Source organism: Anoplopoma fimbria, chromosome 2 (assembly GCF_027596085.1).
Source record: "Anoplopoma fimbria isolate UVic2021 breed Golden Eagle Sablefish chromosome 2, Afim_UVic_2022, whole genome shotgun sequence".
Lineage (NCBI taxonomy): Eukaryota > Metazoa > Chordata > Actinopteri > Perciformes > Anoplopomatidae > Anoplopoma > Anoplopoma fimbria.
In genome coordinates this window covers 23,762,528-23,783,038 of record NC_072450.1, presented here as the reverse complement: position 1 = coordinate 23,783,038, position 20,511 = coordinate 23,762,528, and the positions used below count along the sequence as shown (strand labels likewise).

General features: G+C 40.7%; 2 protein-coding genes across 25 annotated transcripts in view; both read left to right on the top strand.

The window, feature by feature from the left end:
* baz2ba (bromodomain adjacent to zinc finger domain, 2Ba) overlaps positions 1–8,019 on the top strand; it is a 66,231-nt gene extending 58,212 nt beyond the window's left edge. For 7 of the 17 annotated variants that reach the window (XM_054607513.1, XM_054607549.1, XM_054607533.1 and 4 more), the window contains 11 exons: positions 300–444; positions 797–1,614; positions 1,763–2,015; positions 2,281–2,436; positions 2,709–2,869; positions 2,951–3,300; positions 3,918–4,053; positions 4,144–4,290; positions 4,904–5,205; positions 6,251–6,394; positions 6,556–8,019. In XM_054607513.1, coding sequence (XP_054463488.1) covers positions 300–444; positions 797–1,614; positions 1,763–2,015; positions 2,281–2,436; positions 2,709–2,869; positions 2,951–3,300; positions 3,918–4,053; positions 4,144–4,290; positions 4,904–5,205; positions 6,251–6,394; positions 6,556–6,712 — 2,769 coding nt within the window. In that variant the 3' untranslated portion in view covers positions 6,713–8,019. The remainder of the gene's footprint in view (positions 1–299; positions 445–796; positions 1,615–1,762; positions 2,016–2,280; positions 2,437–2,708; positions 2,870–2,950; positions 3,301–3,917; positions 4,054–4,143; positions 4,291–4,903; positions 5,206–6,250; positions 6,395–6,555) is intronic. The other 10 variants (XM_054607591.1, XM_054607582.1, XM_054607574.1 and 7 more) reach the window with 4 other exon arrangements.
* A 1,118-nt stretch (positions 8,020–9,137) lies between these two features.
* Positions 9,138–20,040, top strand: wdsub1 (WD repeat, sterile alpha motif and U-box domain containing 1). Of its 8 annotated transcripts, none has more exons than XM_054610227.1 (15): positions 9,138–9,198; positions 9,400–9,461; positions 9,562–9,622; positions 10,142–10,553; positions 10,917–11,104; positions 11,636–11,722; positions 12,597–12,690; positions 13,352–13,385; positions 13,495–13,535; positions 15,484–15,590; positions 15,733–15,750; positions 16,025–16,078; positions 16,497–16,676; positions 18,130–18,264; positions 18,397–20,040. In XM_054610227.1, exons 4-15 carry the CDS (start codon positions 10,156–10,158, stop codon positions 18,546–18,548), a joined length of 1,488 nt encoding a protein of 495 aa, XP_054466202.1. In that variant the 5' UTR covers positions 9,138–9,198; positions 9,400–9,461; positions 9,562–9,622; positions 10,142–10,155; the 3' UTR covers positions 18,549–20,040. The 8 variants fall into 8 exon arrangements, with proteins under 8 accessions (XP_054466202.1, XP_054466212.1, XP_054466256.1 ...); XM_054610281.1 differs by having other exon boundaries at positions 9,183–9,198; positions 9,562–9,614; XM_054610237.1 differs by lacking the exon at positions 9,400–9,461 and having other exon boundaries at positions 9,148–9,198.
* Positions 20,041–20,511: the final 471 nt, after the last annotated feature.

Genomic DNA, 20,511 nt, shown 5'->3' with positions numbered 1-20,511 from the left:
GAAAGATCACATTAGGTTATATAATAAAAAAGCTACAACCTCTAAATGCTTTATTATGCAGTCTGTACTGAAAACAACTATGTGTTTTGTAAATATCATAAACATGTACGTTGACATAGGGTTATTTCCTAATGAAGGTATTAATTAGCTTCATAAATTACTTAATTAGCATAACATGTAATGCTCAATATATCACAGTGATTACGAGAGGGCACGAGGTTGCATGCGTGTCTTTTGTTTTTCATGCATAAATCAAAACAATGAACAGAAATCACAGAGTATGTTTTGTACACTTGCAGCAACATCATCAGACCAGAAGAAAGCTGTTTGAAATATCCCATTCTCTGCGCTCCATGATGTACGGCCAGGACCGTTACCGCCGCCGGTACTGGGTACTTCCCCACTGTGGAGGGGTCTTCATTGAAGCCATGGAGAGTGGAGAAGGTAGTTACAGTTCAACGCGCCCCAAGTGTGATGAATTCCCATGTTAAGATGCTTCAATTTGCTCGTCTGATTGCATAGCACATTCTATGCCCACGCAGTCTGGAAAATAAAAAATCATCAGATTTTTGATGTTGCAGGTTGAGGAAGAAAGAAATGTTATGAAAACATCTGTTTAGCTGCAAGTTCAGCTGTTTTTGACAAAAATATGCTGATTTTACTCTATCTTAATCCTTCATGACTAAAACTACTCTACATTTCTTCCAAAAGCAAGTGTAGAATAATGATACAAAATGATTAGTTCTCAGTTGTAATGTAAACCACAGTAGACATTAACAGTGCTCTCTCCCTGCAGCTCCAGAGGAACTGGAGGAGGAGCGACAGAGGAGGAGGAGAGTGGCAGAGGAGGTCAAGGTGAAGGAGGAACCTCAGGAGATCGAGTTGCAGAAGGAGAAACCCACCAACCTCGATGGGCAGAGCATTCGAATGCGAGGCTTTGAGGACGAGAAAGAGGAGGACAAAGAGCACGAGGGGAAGAAAAACGCCCTCTTTTACCAGCAGCCAGGCTGTGGAACCAAACTGTGCACATTCCGCGACGTCAACAAGGACGTCGGCAAAGAAACGACGATGGCAGAGGACAAGGAGAGTCCCCACGTGAGACAAAACGGCACCAGCCCCTTGGGCACTCCTGTTGCCACAACCACAGGAACATCATCCTCCCCCACTCGCAATACCTCTGAGCCAGCAGTAGCAACAACCCCCTCCATGGTGACCACTAATGACACTACAAGCATCCCTCCCCCGGCCTCAACCTCTTTATCTGTCCCGTGCCTGCCAGCCCCACGGGAAAGCCCAGGGAACACTCCTCCGACCTCCTCCCCGGCTCCATCCCCGTACCTCTCATTCCAAGCCAACGACCAGCTGCTCAGAGTCCTGACGGAGAGGAGCGGACACTGGTTCAGTCTGCTCCCTCGCAACCCCTGTGACCTCACTTCCATCACCACGCCTCCTCCAGGAGCGCCTCGTGTGTCTCCCCAGGCGTCCTCCACCCCAGCCAGGCCCAGATCCCCACCTCAGTCCCCTGCCCTGCCTCTCACCCCTTCTGCTGCCTCAGCGTCCGCCAGCCCGCATCACCCAGCTGGCCTCCTCAACTACCCACTATCAGCCCTGCAGGTGAGGCCGCTGGCCGGACACAAATAGAGAAAGCTGTGTTCTGCACAGTTGTTTCTGCCGTGTACAAGATCACCTAACCTAGGCCCCTTAGTTTTGTTTTCCTCCACTTTCCTAACCCTTTTGTTTTTCCTGTTTTTTTTCTCCCCAGGTGAAGTCAGGGGCCTCATTGCAAGGAGTTTCTTTCGGAAGCTGGCCCTGTGGCTTGATAAGTCCCAGCCTGCCTCTGTGCAGCAGCCCCAATCCCATGCTAGGTCACTCTCTGGAGGGCAACACAGCAGCAAGTGTCTCCAGCAAGAGTGAATCACCTTTGCCTTGCATCGAGAAAACCTCATCCATGCCCTCTCCTGCCCTGGAGATGCCCAAATCCCTGGACCACGCCGCACCTCGGCCTATTCCAGAGGGTGAGTGACCCAAAAGCATTGAGAGATATAAAAGTTGAGGCCGTAATCCCCCCCCGCCCGCCCCCGTTTTCTTAATTGAGAAGAATTCACTTGCCTGAAAAACTTTCACTTGCCTGAATAATCCAAGATAATTGGGTTAGGGAACGTTCTGCTCCACTCTACTCAATTACATTTGGGTATAACATAGCTGAATGAGGCACCTTTTTACTGTGATGTATGTTCAGTGTCTTATAGTTTACGTGCCTGTTTGTGTTCATTGCCTCAGAGATGCTGACAGGGTGGTGGCGGGTGTCTGACATCGTGGAGCTGAGGGCTTTAGTCGGTTCTCTTCACAGCCGGGGCATGAGAGAGAAAGGCCTCCAGAGGCAAATGCAGAAATACACAGAGATCATCCCCCAGGTTTGCACCAAACACAAAGACGGTAAGCGCTTCAACACTGCACACAATCACTGTATATGTAGGAGTTAGATTATATTTCATTGCAATAGATACAGATTTGTTGTGCTGATGTTCAAACATAGATGCATGCCCTTGATGATCACTGAATACACTGCAAACACTGTATTATTTATGACCGAGCCACATGCATATCCGTGGATGTTTGGCCTCACTGCTCACATGTTTACCTGCGTCGGCGAGTGTGTTTGTGTGAGCATTCATGTCTGACTGATGTCTCTCATGTCGTCCATCTAGTGGCCATGATTGAGCTGCGTGAGCTGGAGGAAAGCCAGGTCAGTGTGGAGTCCGTGCGGGGCTGGTGTGTCGAGGAGCAGGCCATGGAGATGGACATTGCCGTGCTGCAGCAGGTAGAGGAGCTGGAGAGGAAGGTCACCGCCGCCAGCCTGCAGGTCAAGGTAAGATACTAAAACAAAACCGTACACATTTTTGTAAGTGGTGTAAGATATGTGTTTTAACATTTGAAGTGGTGTGATCAGAGGCCTGATGTCCTCTCCCAGGGCTGGACATTTCCAGACCCTCAATCTGAGCGAGAGGACCTGGTGTATTACGAGCACAAGCCCCCCACCAAATCAACGCCAGGGACCGCCAACGCCGGAGACAAGGACTCCAAGGAGCACCCGGAGGAGCGGGGGGAGAAGGGCGGGGTGATGCGTCACCTGGACAACCCGCTGGACATAGCAGTGACACGTCTGGCCGATCTGGAGCGCAACATCGAGAGAAGGTACCTGAGGAGCCCCTTAGGTACCACCATTCAGATCAGGCTGGATAATGTGGGTACGGTCACTGTCCCTGCTCCTGCCCCATCCACTAGTGCTGACAGGGAAGGGTAGGTCATTTCTCCAACCAAAGCTCCCCACTCTCCCACTAAGACCCTTTTCCTCTCTCTGTGTGTGCTTTATGTTTCCCATACTACTGAAACAGTGAGGGTCTTTGCTGCTTTCACAGCAGATTTCTGTGGTGGCTTGTTGCATTTTTTTTGTTTGTTTCTTTGGTCTTGTGCCGTTTCTCTGGTGGGGTGGGGGTCTCAACTCAGTTTCATTTCCTGTATAGGCATTATTTACTGGCTTGTTTTTTTTCTGCAGTCATCCGCATGATGTTGTGCATCAGTTACCTTGGTTATCGGCATACATACAATACTCATGGCTCCCACTGTACAGTATACACTCACAGGTTTTCACTCTTTCTGCATGAAGCTCCCCGTAACATAACAAAATCGGTGTGTACCTCTCCTCGGTGCCTTACACCCCCCAAATCCTCATGCCTGTCTCTGCACAGCTGGAGCTCTTTATGGTCTGCTGTCTTGTTGGCGGCTGGCTCAACTGATACAGTTTACTGCCTATTATGTATATGTGTGTGTGTGTGTGTGTGTGTGTAAATACACCCACATATTCACATATATGTGTGCCTTTCTGTGTCTCATCATTCCTCGTTATCTTCTCTTAGCAGCGAGGAGGAGGTGGCCCATGGTATGAAGGTGTGGAGGAGGGCTCTGACTGAAGTGCGTAGCGCTGCCCAGTTGGCCATGTGTATCCAGCAACTACAGAAGTCCATCGCCTGGGAGAGGTCCATCATGAAAGTGGTATGCAGCGTATTTCCACCCCGCTAATTAAAAACAAACTCTATTCAGGAGTTGCCGCTTGTTTTTAATGGATGCACTTGTTTTTTTTAGTACTGTCAGATGTGCAGGAAGGGAGATAACGAGGACCTCCTCCTGCTGTGTGACGGCTGTGACAAAGGCTGCCACACTTACTGTCACAAACCCAAGATCACCAGTATCCCAGAGGGAGACTGGTACTGCCCGGCCTGCATTTCCAAGGTATCATCCCATTTATGATGCAATGTGATCTCTCTACAGTTGATTACTTATAAAGAAAATCCTAGCTACGTTTTTGTGCATGTGTTTGATTCACACTTTCCTCTATAATTTAGAATTTTAGGAAAATATCCAAAACACATGCAAATTTTGCAAATGTTGGTATTTGACAGCCAAAACATTTTTTATTTTTTTATTTTAAACTGTTCATGAATGATATTTTGCCTCAGTGTTCACTTAAAATCCAACCATATTCATGTATTTGGGGGATTTTATTTATTTATTGGAAATAGAGAGGCATAGAGAGGTGAAGGAGGTGGGAGAGAGAAAACAATGTGCAACAAGGTCCCCAGCTTTCAAAACAACTGCAAGGATTATACATTTCCTGTTTTGTTGACTTTGAACTTTTATTATCTTCAGAATGGATTTGGCATTAATACCACTGAGTGACAATACAACTTTCCAATTCAGAAAATTCCCCAAACTAGCTAATAAAATTGGTGGTCTAAGATATGACAAACTGTACTAATAGTTAAAAAAAAAGGCCAAAATGGACAGTATAGTTTTAGTTTTCATTGCACCAGACTTCACAGAATGCATTATTTACTCTCTGCAGGCAAGTGGCCCTTCTCCCAAAAACAAAAAACCTCCAAGCAAACCAGTAGCATCCAGCGGAGGAGGTGCTAAAAAAGGTGGAGAGGGGAAGAAGAACGGGAAGCAGGCAGGTAACGGAGAAGTCACGGAGGACGACCCGGCCAGCGCCAGCAGCACGCCCAAGAAAGGAGCAAAAGACACCAGCAGGAAGAGGAAACCAGATGAGAGCTCACCTGCTCTGCCAGCAGCCAATCAGGAGAGCCCTGTGTGTGTCAAGAGAGCCAAGACGGCTAGAGACAACAACAGGGACCTGGGATTATGCAGGTATGTCCTCCTGGCTTGTTCATACTTGTCTCTTTTTACTAAGTCCTTCACTTCTCTATCTCCCTCTTCTAAACACTTGTACAGTTGCTGCCATCTACTGTAGGACAGTAAGAAGAGGTTGTTTTCTCTTAATCAGTAAATAAGATTCTTCTGTGGTTTAACCCCTTAAATGTAAGGTCCTCTTCAGGGCCAGGTTTCAGCCTGCTGTGGTCCAAAACAGGAACCAAAACAATAAAGTTGGGGGCAATAAAACCAATACAATGAGCTTGACTCTACTAATGCTCTGAAAGACTAAAGGGATCCATTTTTTATTTGAAAATATTGATTATATCCACTTTAAAAGGCCAGTGTGTAGGATTTAGGGTGATTTATTGTCAGAAATGGAAATAGTAATAGTAATAACTATGCTTACATTAGTGCATAATGCCCAGAAACGTTGTGTTTTCGTTAGCTTAGCATCAGCCCTCATATCTACATAGGGTGTGTTTAACTTGTACGCTGCCATCTTAGCCAGGACCCCCTTTGAAATGAGAATCAAAATCTCAAAGTGATCCTTTCTTGTCCATGGTTTCTGGCTAAATAAAAGTAAAAAAAAAAAAAAAAACCTAGCCCTGCTCCAGTAGCTTTTTACAAAACAGCTGATGTGACTCTAATTGCAGCCAGTACAGCTTTACGCACCCAATGTTCTGAAGACGAGCAAGTCCAGAAGACTTTCAAGCCGTTATTCATTTCTAGTATTTACTGAGAATGCTGGTTTTGAGAGCATGTACACGTTCAGGCCCCCACACACGGGCCATCTTGCACCGCCATGTTTCTACAGTAGTCCACTACTGACACACCAAGTACTCTAGAGAGGACCTTTTACATTTTTACGTTACTGAAGATTCTCTGACACGCTTGGAAAGGGAGGGGTGAACGCAAGTGTATTCAGCTGGTTACAATCTGCAACTTCACCATTAGAGCTTGTTATGCTTGTTATGTGATACCTGCAGCTTTTTCTGTGTCTAACCATATGCGTGTTTATTTGTGTTTGTGTGTTCAACAGGGTGCTCCTTGCTGAGTTGGAGCGGCATCAGGATGCATGGCCTTTTCTCACACCCGTCAACCTGAAATCAGTCCCCGGCTACAGGAAGGTCATCAAGAAACCGATGGACTTCTCCACCATACGTGAGAAGCTTGTGAGCAGCCAGTAAGTTCCCATCGCCTCTGTTTGTTCTTTTCCTACCCGAAAGCTTTCAGGATATTTGTACAGAATTTTAAGAAGTCAGACTGGTGTTTTTTTTAGAAAACAAGTTTTAGTTACACCTAAGTATGTGATCTCAACTTAAAACTTTCTTTGTTGTATTTCAGGTATCAAAACCTTGAGACCTTTATCATTGATGTCAACTTGGTCTTTGATAACTGCGAGAAATTCAATGAAGACAATTCAGACATTGGTCGAGCTGGTCATAACATGAGGAAGTTCTTTGAGAAGCGCTGGACTGAGCTTCTGAAACAAACAAACTAAAGGTCTGTTCAGATTCTCTCCATAAAACCCATTCAACTTTTCATACCGGAGCACCAGGTTTTACTTTTGTTTTTATTTTCTGATGGAGAATGTGGCTTTGCAGGATGGAAGAAGTCAAATCTTTAATAAGGAACTCATGGTGTGCATAAGATGAGATGTCACCTTGGGGAAAAAAAATAAAATAAAGTCGTTACATGAGGTGCGCTGGATTTTATTACAACAGGGATAAAAGCCCCAAAGAGTCCCAGAGAAATGGGGTGTCGTAGTGCAATACCATTCCCTGTCTCAGAACACTGCACTGAATTAATCCTCAACTATCACTGATGTGTCTGCGCTAGAAGACTTTCCACTACTTGTAAATAGTCTTTTGTTATTTAATCGTATTATAGTGAATGTATTTAATTTTGTAATAATTATTTATGAATCAAGGTCCACTTCATTTTCTATGAAAAGGAAGAATCAGCTGAACTGCTTTGAATTAAAAAAAGGAATGTGTCTTTGTGTTATAATTTTTTTTCCCAAATATCAAACAAAGCCAAGAAAAAAGAAACTGTTTACACTGTTCAGTGCTTTGGGGCATCAGAGGACTGTATTCATTTGTTCAAACTGTAAAACTGCATTTATTTACAGGAACAGCAGAGGGACAGATAGACAATGGTGATTCATGTGTATATACTGTTTATTAATGTCAATATTATGTCTTGTTTGGAACGATGTGTAAAAATTGTTTAAGAATATTAAGATATTGTTTATGCCTTAGAATGATTGTAGCATTCTATTTTAGTGAACGTGATGAAAACATTATCATAAATATTGTTTGTACAGTATATACATATCCTCTGCAAACACTGTGGTATCCTTAATCTTGGTAGTGCCTACCCTTCCAACAGGGGCATGTAGGGGATGTTATTGTTTTTAGTTTTCATTCTTATGACATCAGTTTTTTTTTTATTATGATTTCAATCCAACAAGGCCTCCAAAGTTGGACAGTGACATAGAAATCATTCCTCACCATAGCACCACCATAAAAAAAAGGAACAACAAGCATTCAGTTATGCTTCCATGATGCATTTCCTCGTAATCTGCCACAATACAGAGGACCTAAGGCCATTTGTAACCACTGTGTTGAACCTTGCTGTGTGTTGTGGCCTGATGGAGGCAGCTAGATTTTTTTGTACCCAAGTCAAGAGTACTTGAAGTTACTTTATTTAAGATATTGTGGAATAAAAGTATCATTCTTTTGTAGGAGCTTTATTTTTCACTAGTGTGTGGCACGGACCTATTAAAAGGATGTTTTTCAACGTAAATGACTTCAACTTGTTTTATTTCAATTCTATCCTACAGAATGTTTTGGGGCAAAAGCCATTGTGGTAGATTTGTGGATGAATCCCTTTTATTCTCTAAAACTATAGAAATCATGTATGCATTTATGACCACTCTCTGATTCTGGGTTCAATTTCAAGGTTTAGACTGTTGCACAAGGGCAAGTGTTCCCAAACTGTTCAACAGTTTGTAGAAAGTTAACCCAATACCTCACTATCAAATACCTCAGTCCTGCTAACTCTAACTACTTTATATACATATATACGTATATCTTTTGTCTAAAGCTGTCTATGTGTCTTAACCTGAAAAGTAACCAGTAATCAGGCTGTAAAATAAATACGAAAAATGGAGTAAAAAGTTTAATTTTTCCCTTTGAACTGTTGTAGAAGAATAAAAATAAAATCGACATACAAATTCACTATGATGAATGAATCATACAAATTAATATTGAACATTCACGTTGATGAATTGTGTGTAAGCACTGTGCTAAAAACGCGTGAGGATTTACAACAACTGTACATTTTCCAAAGGATTCCAAATGGCCGCCATCCACTTAAAGTCCTCAGAAGTACTCTGATCTTTTATGTAGCAATATCACATTACAGAAATACTCTGTTACAGTCCTACATTCAAAATGTACTTATTAAAAGGACAAAAGTATTTTCTTAAAAATATACTTTAACTTCCAAAAGTTAAAGTACACATTATGCAGTATGGCATATTTTTTGAATAATGTATGTTATATAACTGAATTATTCATACATTAATGTGTACACTGCTTTAACATTGCTGCTCTAAAGGGCTCATTTTAACTACTTCATACACTACTAATACAGTTTCTTGTGCATTACCCCCTTACCTTACCTTACCTTATTTTAAAATATAATAATAGGTCATATTTAATTATTTTTTGAATATATTTGTATTATTAATCTGCAAAGTTTGATCAAATAAATGTAAGATATGTCCTTAATTTAATGGACTAGAATTAGCAAAAAAGGTGAAGTATCCAGGTGAAGTACCTCTGAACTGTACTTGTACTGTAGGCTTCTTCACCACCCAGTCCTGACTTCGGTGTGACGTAACCAACATTACGTCACAGGTCAGCTGTTCGATGAGGAAGTAAACAACATTGCACTGAGCGGACGACACGACGGAGGAAGGTAAAGTAAGCTGCTGCAGTAAGGCATGGCTTACGTTCAGATCTGATACATTCAATACTGGCTGAGTTTGTTTCCCGCTTTAATACTACTGGACTTTAATAAGACTGGACTTTAATAAGACTGGACTTTAATAAGACTGGACTTTAATAAGACTGGACTTTATCACATAAAGTGGAAGGCTTCCTCTGGGCTCTGTTGCAGGGATACTGTGGGGTCCCTGTGGGGTTTCTGCCTTTAGTCCACTGTTTCTTCTTGCTCTGTTGGTAAGGAGGTTTGACAGCTATACAGATGTTTATTTTATACACCTAAAAAACATTGGATAACGATATGTATTTCTCCTGTTTCCTGTTTTTTTTGTTGCAGTGAGTTCCTCAAAAGGTTCCTGAGGTCGAAAAGGGGCGTTACCGTGGTGGAAAGTAACTAAGTAACTAAGTTACATTTACTCAAGTACTGCACTTAACTGCAATTTAGTGATATTAGTACTTTACTTGAGTATTTCCCTTGTCTGCTACTTTATACTTCTGCTCCACTCAATTTCAAAATGAAACATTGTACGTTTCGAGCCATTGCTTTTATCTGAAGTTATTGTTGCAGAATCAGATTATATCTACAAAATAAATGATGGTGTTTTATTTTTAGCTTAAAATGAAATGAAGGGGAAATTCACAAGCCACAGAAGTGTTTATTGTGGTTTAATCTAGCCCTTCACCAGCTGCAATATCAAAGTACTGAACATATTAAATCATCAATAATTAAATCCAGTAATATCTAATATGTACATGTTTCTGAAATGAGCCATACTTCATAATATTTGCTTGTAGCAAGGTTATTTGATGCTAATACAACATTAAAGTGATAGACCCATTAGAGCAATATTCATTATAATTTAAATGAGCCATTTTGCATATTCTTACTTTTTTCATTCCCTCTATGTGAACTTCAGGACCGGCTCTACCAATGACATCTCTGATTTGCACTTTACAAGACCATCGAGATGATGTCAACTGTTGTGCCTTCTCCGGCAAACTGTTTGCCACGTGCTCTGGGGACAAAACCCTCAGGATATACAACAGCCAGGACTTCTCAGAGCTGCCCTTCTCCCCGCTGTCCGGACACGGGTATGTCGTCCACTGCTGTTGCTTCAGCAGCTGCGGACAGTTCTTGGCCTCGTGTTCGACTGATGCAACCACAATGGTTTGGTCCACCGTCACGGGTGAGATCGAGGCCGTCCTGGAGCATCCTGGTCGTAGTCCAGTGAGGATCTGTGCGCTCTCACCTGACTCTGCCCACCTGGTTTCGGGTGCGTCTGATGGCAGTTTGGCTCTGTGGGATTTCCCCTCCAAACAGCTGCGCAGGTACTTTTGACACTAGCTTACATTTTAATACAGCTGAAACAATAGTGGATCAACAGCAAGCTAATGTGAGTGGGTATGTTTTGACATTTTATAGACTTAATGATTGATTCAGTCATTGGAAAAAGTATTCAGCAGATTAAATAAAAATGAATACAAATTGCAGGCCCATTCATAGATATACAACATATATTGGAAAATGAAGCTGAAACCTCAGTCCAAACAACTCTCCTCACACCACTGTTTGCAGTTGCATGACATAATATTTCCCCTTTCCTGCCAGCATCCAGTCCCATGTGTGTTACTATGCTTGGCAATAAAAAGACGTGCCTGCTGATGCAGCTGCTGTCCGTTGTGTTTGTGAAGGACCGGAGCGGTGAATGACACGACCATGATCGCCTGCTCCTTCAGCCCCTGCAGTCAGGTGTTCATGACCGGCTCCACCTACGGAGACCTGCGTCTGTGGGACCTGGACATGAACCAGCTCCACGCGGAGAAAAACGCCCACGACCTGGGGGTCACCTGCTGCACCTTCGCTCCCAGCATCCACAGTGGTGACAACCATTGCTGCGTTTTTATCTTTAACTTTGTGACACACGGCTTAGTCAGGTGTTATTATGAGATACATTAACATTTAATTTTGACCAGTTAATTACTGGAGATTAAATGAATATGAATAACTATAAATAAATATGCAAAATTAAACTATGATTAACAAGGTAGCCTATAAAATGCTGCTTTTTCATATCTGTGACCATATACTGAACTCACTACATCTCTGATAAGCCAATTTTGCATGTCTCCTAGTTACAGTACTTACTGTCACATTCTTAAACCAAATTCCTTTATAGGAGATGAAGATGGTAGTATAGGAGAGGACATTACTGTTATATTGACTTCCATCTTCTCTAAGCTTTCTCAAAATCACATCATTTGCGAGCACAGCTGTTTGGCCTTCGTCTATTTTTACTGTGGGGGACAACAACAACTACGGACTGATTGTTGCGTGCAAAAGATGAATAAAGTCCATGATTTGATGATATCAGCCAGTAATATACATATTATTATTTTTTTTGTCTTTTTAGGTGGTCAAGTCGTGCAGTTTCGTCTGGCGTCCTGTGGGCAAGACAGTCTCCTGAAGATCTGGGCCATTAACAAGTTCATCTCTGGAGGTATAGTGACATATCTTTACCTATCTTTGCATACCGGAAGATTTCTATCTAACTGGTGTGATCCGTTCAGTCATAGCTTCAACCTCCTATCAGCTCAGACTGTAAACCTCGCTGAATATTGAGGTGTGCAGTTTCTGCATCAACTCTGATTACAGCTCTCAGAGGCACAACCCTTCATTTGTGTCACAGGTTTGTAAAACGCTGAACAAAAATATCGCAAAACTTTTATTGCTTTTTCCACCAACACTTTTCACAAGTTGAAATAAAGACTTTTTCTATGCACACAAAAGGCTTATTTCTCTCAAAATGTATCCACGATGTTGCAGTTAGTGAGCATAATATGCTATTTAATCAGCATCTTGACATGCCAAACCTGGAGGAGTGCCACTAACACAGATTTGATTTGATTTGTGCACACATTTGAGCAAAACTAGCCTTTTGTGTGCGTAAAAAATGTCTTATTTTTGTTTAGCGTATATCTGCATCAGTAAATCAAGACAAATCACTGTGGCTGCCAAATACAAATACAAAGGACAGAGTAGCTAACAGACCAAACCCTGTTTTCCTGGGTTTTCATTCTGTTAAGTGCTTGCATGTGCACAGATTTAACATCTTACATTTCCTCAATGTTCTGCATTCAACAGCTCCCCTTCTATATCCTTTCTGTTATTTGTGACTCATTTGGGAAACCTTTTTCTGTAATATGGCTCGCCTGTGTGTGTATGTGTGTGTGTGTGTGTGTGTGTGTGTGTGTGTGTGTGTGTGTGTGTGTGTGTGTGTGTGTGTGTGTGTGTGTGTGTGTGTGTGTGTGTGTGTGTGTGTGTGTGTGTGTGTGTGTGTGTGTAACTATAGCTGTTGTTTCTCTCTCTTGTAGGCTATAAGATGCAGCTCCTGCACACGTTAACTGGCCAGTCGGCCCCGGTCCTCTCCTGTGCTTACTCCTCAGATGGGCAGCTGCTTGTGTCTGGGTAGGATCTTTAAGAGGCTTAGCAAAGCGTTTTGGTGACTTTGGATGTTTTAGCCTCTTAGTACCGAAATGTACTTAAAGCTTTTCTGACAACCATTTTCCAAAGCTGCTATTTACATTCATTTTAGCCAATATTTTCTCTCTGGCCCTGTGCAAACATTATCACACAACAATAACAAAACTAACTCTGACAGAACAATAATGAGTATTGTCTATTTCAAGCAAGTTTCAAAAACATTTTTCAACCAATGGCTGCCTGGAATATAATAAAAAAATGTAAAATCTTTTGGTACACTTTGAGAAACGGGCAGCAGTTGAGTAAATTCTATACAAAATCGTATTTGATGGGCCTTTAAGAGACACATTTTGACGATTCTGACTGCTGGAATTTCAACTTCTTGATCTTGAATAGATCAGTATTCAGGTCTTGATCTATTTAGGATCAAGAGATTGATGTAAAATATAGATTATTTGCATGAATTTAAAAGCAGGCCACCACTGACTCAACTATTAGAGTGCAATACTACAGTGGAACCACTGGAGGGAGACATAGATTGCTTAATTCCTCAATGAGTGAATGTGGACCTGAACATGATGTACCAGATAGTTATTGTTATTTACAATATTGCTCACCTAGTTACATTTTTATCTTTTTTTTTAAGGTCTGTGGACAAAACTGTCACAGTCTATGATGCTGTAAGTTTCTCTCGCTTTTATTTATTTACTTGGTAGTAACAGGTTATGTTATATACGGCTACATTCAGAACACAATGTTTATATATTGTTTTGTGCTCTCTGTTTGCAGAATAATGCAGTTTTACTTTACACACTGAACCAGCACGAGAGGTAAATACTCACTTATGTTCACGTGGTTAAGTTTTATTGACGGGATTTTCGCATTCAATTCAAGCATGAATTTGTAAAAGTCCCAAGATAAATACCTTCATTTCTCTCTCATGTTGCCAGACAGAATATCTTGTCTATAGTTCAGTGAGTTTTTTCCTTATATGTTCATATATAATCTTTCATATACTTAAAAATGACTAAATCCTATATTGAGAAATTGTGTTTTTCAAAAACAAGAAGTTCAATTTGAATTTAAAAACACATTTTATCAAAATTATATTTGTGTTTTTGTGGTAAAACACTAAATTAAACTTGTATACTCTCACACTTGATGTCTGTGCAGAATTCATGAAAGAGTTCTTTCACAGAGTTTCTCTGGCAACTGGTGGAAACACACATACACAAGCCACGTCTGTTTTTGATCAACATATTTCTGGGGCAAATCCACTGCAAGATGCTTTTCAATGCCTTTCTGTAATTATTTAGTTTTTGCGATAAATTTGACAGATATGACAAGACGACACATTGAGATATTTCCAGACTAGTATTATTAGGTATTGATGCCACAAATTGATCAGTTATATAAAATATCTAAAGGAAAGGTCAGATTTTGACATTTGACCACTAGTTTACAACAATATCTGACTCGTAGGAAAAGCAGCTTCATTTAATAGATTATGACCCAATGTATTCACAAAACATCCTTTTATCATTGTTAGAAAAAGGTAAGTCTTCTATCACTGCGTCTCTTCCCGCGACACATACGCATACACATACACATACACATACACATACACATACACATACACATACACATACAGATACACATACACATACACATACACATACACATAAAAACCACAGCTGAATGATCACACTTACAAGCTATTTAAGTCCATCCAGCCACCTGTGAATGAAAGGCAGAAAGCTCACTTCCTTTCAGTTGGGCAAATGAAAGTCATTTTGTAAAACCACTATCTGAAGTGGAAGTAGATGAGGCAAGTTGAGAGAAAGTGGATAAATGGCAAAAAAACAAGTAAATCACAACACTTGACAAAATGCCTCCAGGAAACTAATTTGAATTTAGACCAAGTGGTAATATAACACTGTTTGGTTCGTACATGCCTTTCTCCAAGTTCTCATTGGAGGTTTTTAAAGACATTGATTGAAGTCAACGGGCTTTTGTGGATCAACATCCAGCCTGGGTCTCGGAGAGATAGTCCTCATTAACGCTGCTTTGACTTTCTTGAATCTCCTGAAAATTTCATTTAAATCCTCTAGTGCAGCCTTTGACGTGGTAAGCTATCACTGAATTGGCCCTCTGATGGAGAGCATTTGCATCTATTGCACATATTGAGGTCTGGTATTGAGCCTTAGTGCCCACCTTTTAACCCTGTAAAAGTCGAACTGCAGCCTCAGATCCTCAGACGGGGGCCTTACAGCTGCTACGGGGCTCAGGACTAAGATTTAGGGGATTTTCGCTTTTAAAAGACCTTCTCCAGGATCGGATGCTCCCAGAATCACTATTATCTTTAAAGTTACTCCTTGCAAACTTCCACTTTCACAGGTTATTTCCCCTCAAGCCTTTGTATTTTTAACTGAAAATAGTGCAGTGCCCGTTCAAAATGTTCCTGTTTGGAACAGGCTGATTGCTCGACCTTCAGTATTTGCTGCTTGCAGCTTAACTGAGAAACGCTCATTAAAACAACTCAGCTTCTTTAGTGTGAAGTACATCTGATGAACGGTTGCCGATAAAACCAATGGACATACCGACAGACTTCTTCCATTTTAGATTAGACATTAGGACTAAGGTATTTTCCTTTGTTTGATAAATGTCTAAGAAAATGATTTTAGTCCTTTTGGAATTTATTTGTGTTGTTTTACCGAGAAAGTGACACCTCATTGTTAACAAAACCAACATTCAGGGGATTACTGTCCTCTGTTTCAGATACGTTACAGCATGTTGCTTCTCTCCAACTTCACCACTTATCGCTACAGGATCTATGGACAAGACTGTAAACATCTGGAGGCTGGAAGACGGGTGCAGTGACCGTGGTGGGGAAAACACACACACACACACACACACAATCTCTCCAATAGAGGAACATCTATATTTTAATGATTTATTACATTTGTTTTGTTGTGTAATCTATTTTTGTGTCTGTTTCTTTGACTGAACCTTGTCTCCAATGGAAAGGCGGGAAGTCAATGCCTGGTTAGTTTTATTTTAATTTTAAATGTTAATTCATTTTTACACTTTAAGGAAAGGAGCTGGTTTTACAATGATATATATATATACATCCCTAGTTAAATCTTAAGCCCAGTTGCTAGTAGATAATCATTTGTCTAGTGTTATGAAATGTGTTAAACTGGTTTCATCTTGCATTGAAAGACACACAGGTGTTGTGTAAAAGAGTGCTCTCTTTTCCTTAATCACTCTTCAGTCTCAAGTTTGCTGAAATATTGTATTGCATTGCTCATGTTTACAGTCACGTATTCCTGTCTGTGTGTTCTAGAAGGGTCTGATCTGACATCAAGTGAAGGTAGGAAGCAATGAATTATTCCTTTCTGTACAGTGCCTTACACTGGGGTGCCTGTCATCAGGAAAACTCACTAAATGAGACACCACTCCTCATGCAATAGGTGCACAAAATATTTATACAATAATTTTGGCATAATATGGAATGGTCATGTGTATACCAGTGGGTAAAAAGTCAATTTTTGCCCTGGCATTTCTTTCAGCAATAAACAAGCTTCTTTTCAGCTTTAAGTTTCATCCTGTGTCAATGAAAATATCAATGAACCCTCCAGACATTTATTTATATCTTTACACAAGCCAGGCTAGGCACGGCCCCCCTAATCAATAATTAGTCAGCAGGATTCCAGGGGAGAGTGTTTGGCCATTTTTTTTTCAAAAAGGCGCTGCAGGACTGAGTGCCTCGCTTTGACTCACCCTCTCAGAGAGAACCTCAGCGGGCCGATCCAAGCTGCTGGTCAGCGATTGGTCGGAGGGGGACGTGTCTGCGTGGCTGGTGGAGGAAGGCCTCGAGGGATTGGTGGACAAATTCAGGGCCAACAACATAGACGGGACAGAGCTGCTCAGTCTCACCAAGGAAACGCTGGCGTCAGAGTTGCACATAGGTGAGGAAGACGAACATCACACACTGCTCAGCGGGCGCCATGCCACTTCTACAGCCTCTCCTTCTGTCATAGTCCTAACGCTCGCCTTTGCCCCCAACGTAAGAATATAAACCTAGTCTTATGGGTATTACACGCCTGGTCTCCTGTGAGGATGAACATGTCTGGATTAGGATTTTTGTACCTATTCAAGTGGATAAAAGGCAGTGCATTAAATTAAAGTAAGGTGAAGGAATGAGTGAATGTTGATGGGGGTTTTAGTCAGCAAGATTACATAATATTATGCTGCACAGCAAAAGTACTCAGCTTCAGCAGTTTTGACTTTAATCTGGAGCACTTCATCAGTTACATAACCCAATCCCCAAAACAGTATTTCCCATCAGGTATGAAGTGGATTTACTTCTAATATCAATAGGGCTTCTTGTTTTTTTCCAAGTATGTCTGAAATAAGGACATTTTAGTTTATCAGACTATCAGATATATCTCTGCCCAATTTTTTATTTGGTGAAATTTAGAACCCCAAGTGTAAAGTAGGAGTGCAATGCTGTTGATGTCAGTCTACCAGCTAGGCCAGCATTCGTCATGTAGTTGTCAGCAAATGTTTGTTGTATTTCCATGCCATCATTTCCATCCTACAGTGGCTGTCAATCACTCCTCGGTTTACACAGCTCCAGTGCTGCGACAGCTTGTGTTCTCATTGTTCTGTTTTTAGTAGCGTTGCATGAATCTCACCTTCTTAGCAGTACTAACTTGGAGAACAGCACTGAGTAGCAACATGTTTTATCTACTGCAATGAAAGACTGAGGAACAGGAATATTCTTCAAAGGTGGGAGTGAAAATCAATAAGTGTGCTTTTTCTTCTAAAGAGGCAGCATAACAAAATGAAACAACGCATACTAGTAAGATTATCAGGGAGTCTACAAAGCGCTTTGTGTTCAGCTTTAATTAAACTTTTTATTTTACGAGATCAGTCTTTTCTCCAGCAGTCGGGTTCTGCAACACAGTGTCACCGAAACAACAATATTCAAACTTAAATGAGCTTGAGTGACTGCTTAGTGTTTAACTACGAATTGGACAGACCGTCAGCACACATGATCCACTCCCACCATGTTCTCTCTCACCCACGCTCACATTTGCCATCCAAGAGTGAGAAGTGTCAAGCGCAAGAATAACAAATGCTCAAAACCTTGATATTGGTATTATTGTATATGTTAGTGTTTGGGTCAGTTCGGCTCCATCCTCTTGAGGCTCTATTTTAATGAGAGCACACAAAGTCTCTTCTGGCTCATTTTCTTACTTTTCTCACTTGCTTGTGTGTGTGTGTGTGTGTGTGTGTGTGTGTGTGTGTGTGTGTGTGTGTGTGTGTGTGTGTGTGTGTGTGTGTGTGTGTGTGTGTGTGTGTGTGTGTGTGTGTGTGTGTGTGTGTGGTGTGTGTGTGTGTGTGGTGTGTGTGTAGAGTCTGTAGGCCTGCGCAGTAAACTCCTGAGGAAGGTGGAGGAGCTGAAGAGTGATTCAGTGTGTTCAGGCATTCCTGATGAGTTCTTGTGTCCAATCACCAGAGAGCTGATGAGGGAACCAGTCATTGCTGCCGGTAAGCGATGAGATCAGACCTTTTCCACTTAACACAATTTACATATAAAGACACCACAGAGTCAACTCGTGAGACTCCAAACTTTTCTGTTTCTTCAGTGTGAAACGATTTGCTTGTGTAATTTGCCAACAGATGGATACTCATATGAGAGAGAGGCCATCGATAGCTGGATCAACAGTAAGAACCGCTCCAGCCCCATGACCAACCTCCCCTTACTGACGACTCTGCTAACCCCTAATCACACCCTGAAGATGGCTATTGGCCGCTGGAAGACCAACCACTAGAATCTGAAAGACCTCTGACCCACAATGCCCCAAATATTTCTCTTACGTAGACAGAAACCACATCATTTCAGGTATGGTTGCAAATAATTTGGTTCCAAATGAGGAGCTTCTTTGTTTGCATTCATTTGTAAAGGTGTTATTTTTAACCACTGGGGAGCAGAATTGTAACAACAGGTCTAAATGTAGTTCCAGTTTATTAAGTTTTAATGGCCATCACATTTCATTAAGTAGATACAACGCAGTATGAGCATCCCAGGGGAGAGCTCCCCTTGGCCACATGAAGAATGCAACTTTAAAGCAGCTATAGTCAAAATGATTATAATAAGAAAGCTTTACAGCGAGTTTTCAGTTGTGTTAATAAGCAAGTTTATATTAACTTTAAAAAGGGATGATGTGTCATTTAGCCCCAAGTGGCCCAAACATCAGCTGTTGGGGGAAGTGGTTTGTCTTGGCTGATAATGGACAGTTCTCTGGTTTGTTAAGCAGAATAAAAAATAAAAAAACATGAGTTCTGTATAGAAACTACATCACAATAAAAAAAAGTCAACAAAATATAAACAACACTGTAGGCTCCTGATTTTTAAAAATAATAAATACAAATAAAGTGTACATGACTTACATTTTGATTAGCCTTACCTTTAACAGGCAAATTAGTTTATCTTAAAATGAGATGTATTTATAAATATATAAGTATCAATAAAGATTCTTATAAACAAAGCTAAACGTAAAGATTTAAAATGAAAAAAAACATTGATTGGGACGCCTTAGGTGTTCTTTGAGTGAATAAGCAGAAAACAAAGACTTGTGAGTGTCTGAAAGCTACATAGATCTTCATACTGAGGTGTTGATTTGCAGTTGGATCAGGAATACCAATTAAAAATGTGTAATGTTGGTTACCTTACTTAAAACCCTATTTGCACTTACTGCAGATAAGCATGACATGTATGTGCTCCCTAGATTGTCATTGCTGGACCTTGCATGTTACAAACCCTGTGGGAACGGTGCTTGGCCAAAGTAGTTTAGCGTTTACCTCCTGTGTGCAAGCTAACATTCAGCATTTAATGAAATCAATGACATTAATGATGATTAATGATATTTCCACAATACTGAGAATTTGCAATGTCCACATTTTTATACAAGCAGTTTATTTTGATGGCGTGATTAATTGTTTATAAAGTTAGGTTGTACTATAAACCTTTTATCCATCCATACACACTCTGAGGCTTTGGCAACAGTTTATGGATCATACTGTGAAAGAAGTAGATGTAGAAATGTAGTCCTCCATTGATATTTTATTATCCCACAATAATAATGTGGTAACATTTTGTAATCCATAGATGACTCTGAAAAGGGTATATGACAACTATGGACATACAGCGGTGTACAAAGTCCCTAAAGATTTTCTATCCTCAACTGTTGCTCGTGTAAATGCTCTCTCTCTCTCTCTTTTTCTGTATCCAAATAAACCAATAAACACTTCATATGAATCTGCTCTCTGCTATGCAAAAATAAATAACATAGTGTGAATCTTGAAGCAATCAATTCAATATTAGATCATGACAAAAACTTTCCAACTGTACAGCTCCTTTTTTTTATCAAATGTACCAAGAAAAAGAATCTCAAACACACAAAGTAATTTCTCTTGAAGCCCGTAATGCTGACAGATAACCACTTACAGGGAAATATATAATCTGCAAATATAGTGTACACCGTACAAATATAAATGTATTTTAAAAGACACTTGACGATAGAAATGGTCATATCCTGCAACTAATAGCATGAGGTTTTTATATATATATATATATATATATATATATATATATATATATATATTCGTGCACAAAGCTTTCTCTGACTTTTATATTTGTTATAATAAATTAAAAGTTGAGACAATATACTACTTTTTTAAAATCCCTACTTAAGGTATGTCTGGTTTTCTTGAATACACTAGTGTAGCTGTAGA

Coding starts and splice junctions, on each gene's coding strand:
- wdsub1 (XM_054610227.1), top strand. CDS start 10,156: ATGACATCTCTGATTTGCACTTTACAAGACCATCGAGATGATGTCAAC. Junction 11,105..11,635: donor CGCTCCCAGCATCCACAGTG/GTGACAACCATT, acceptor TTGTCTTTTTAG/GTGGTCAAGTCGTGCAGTTT. Junction 13,386..13,494: donor CTGTCACAGTCTATGATGCT/GTAAGTTTCTCT, acceptor CTCTGTTTGCAG/AATAATGCAGTTTTACTTTA.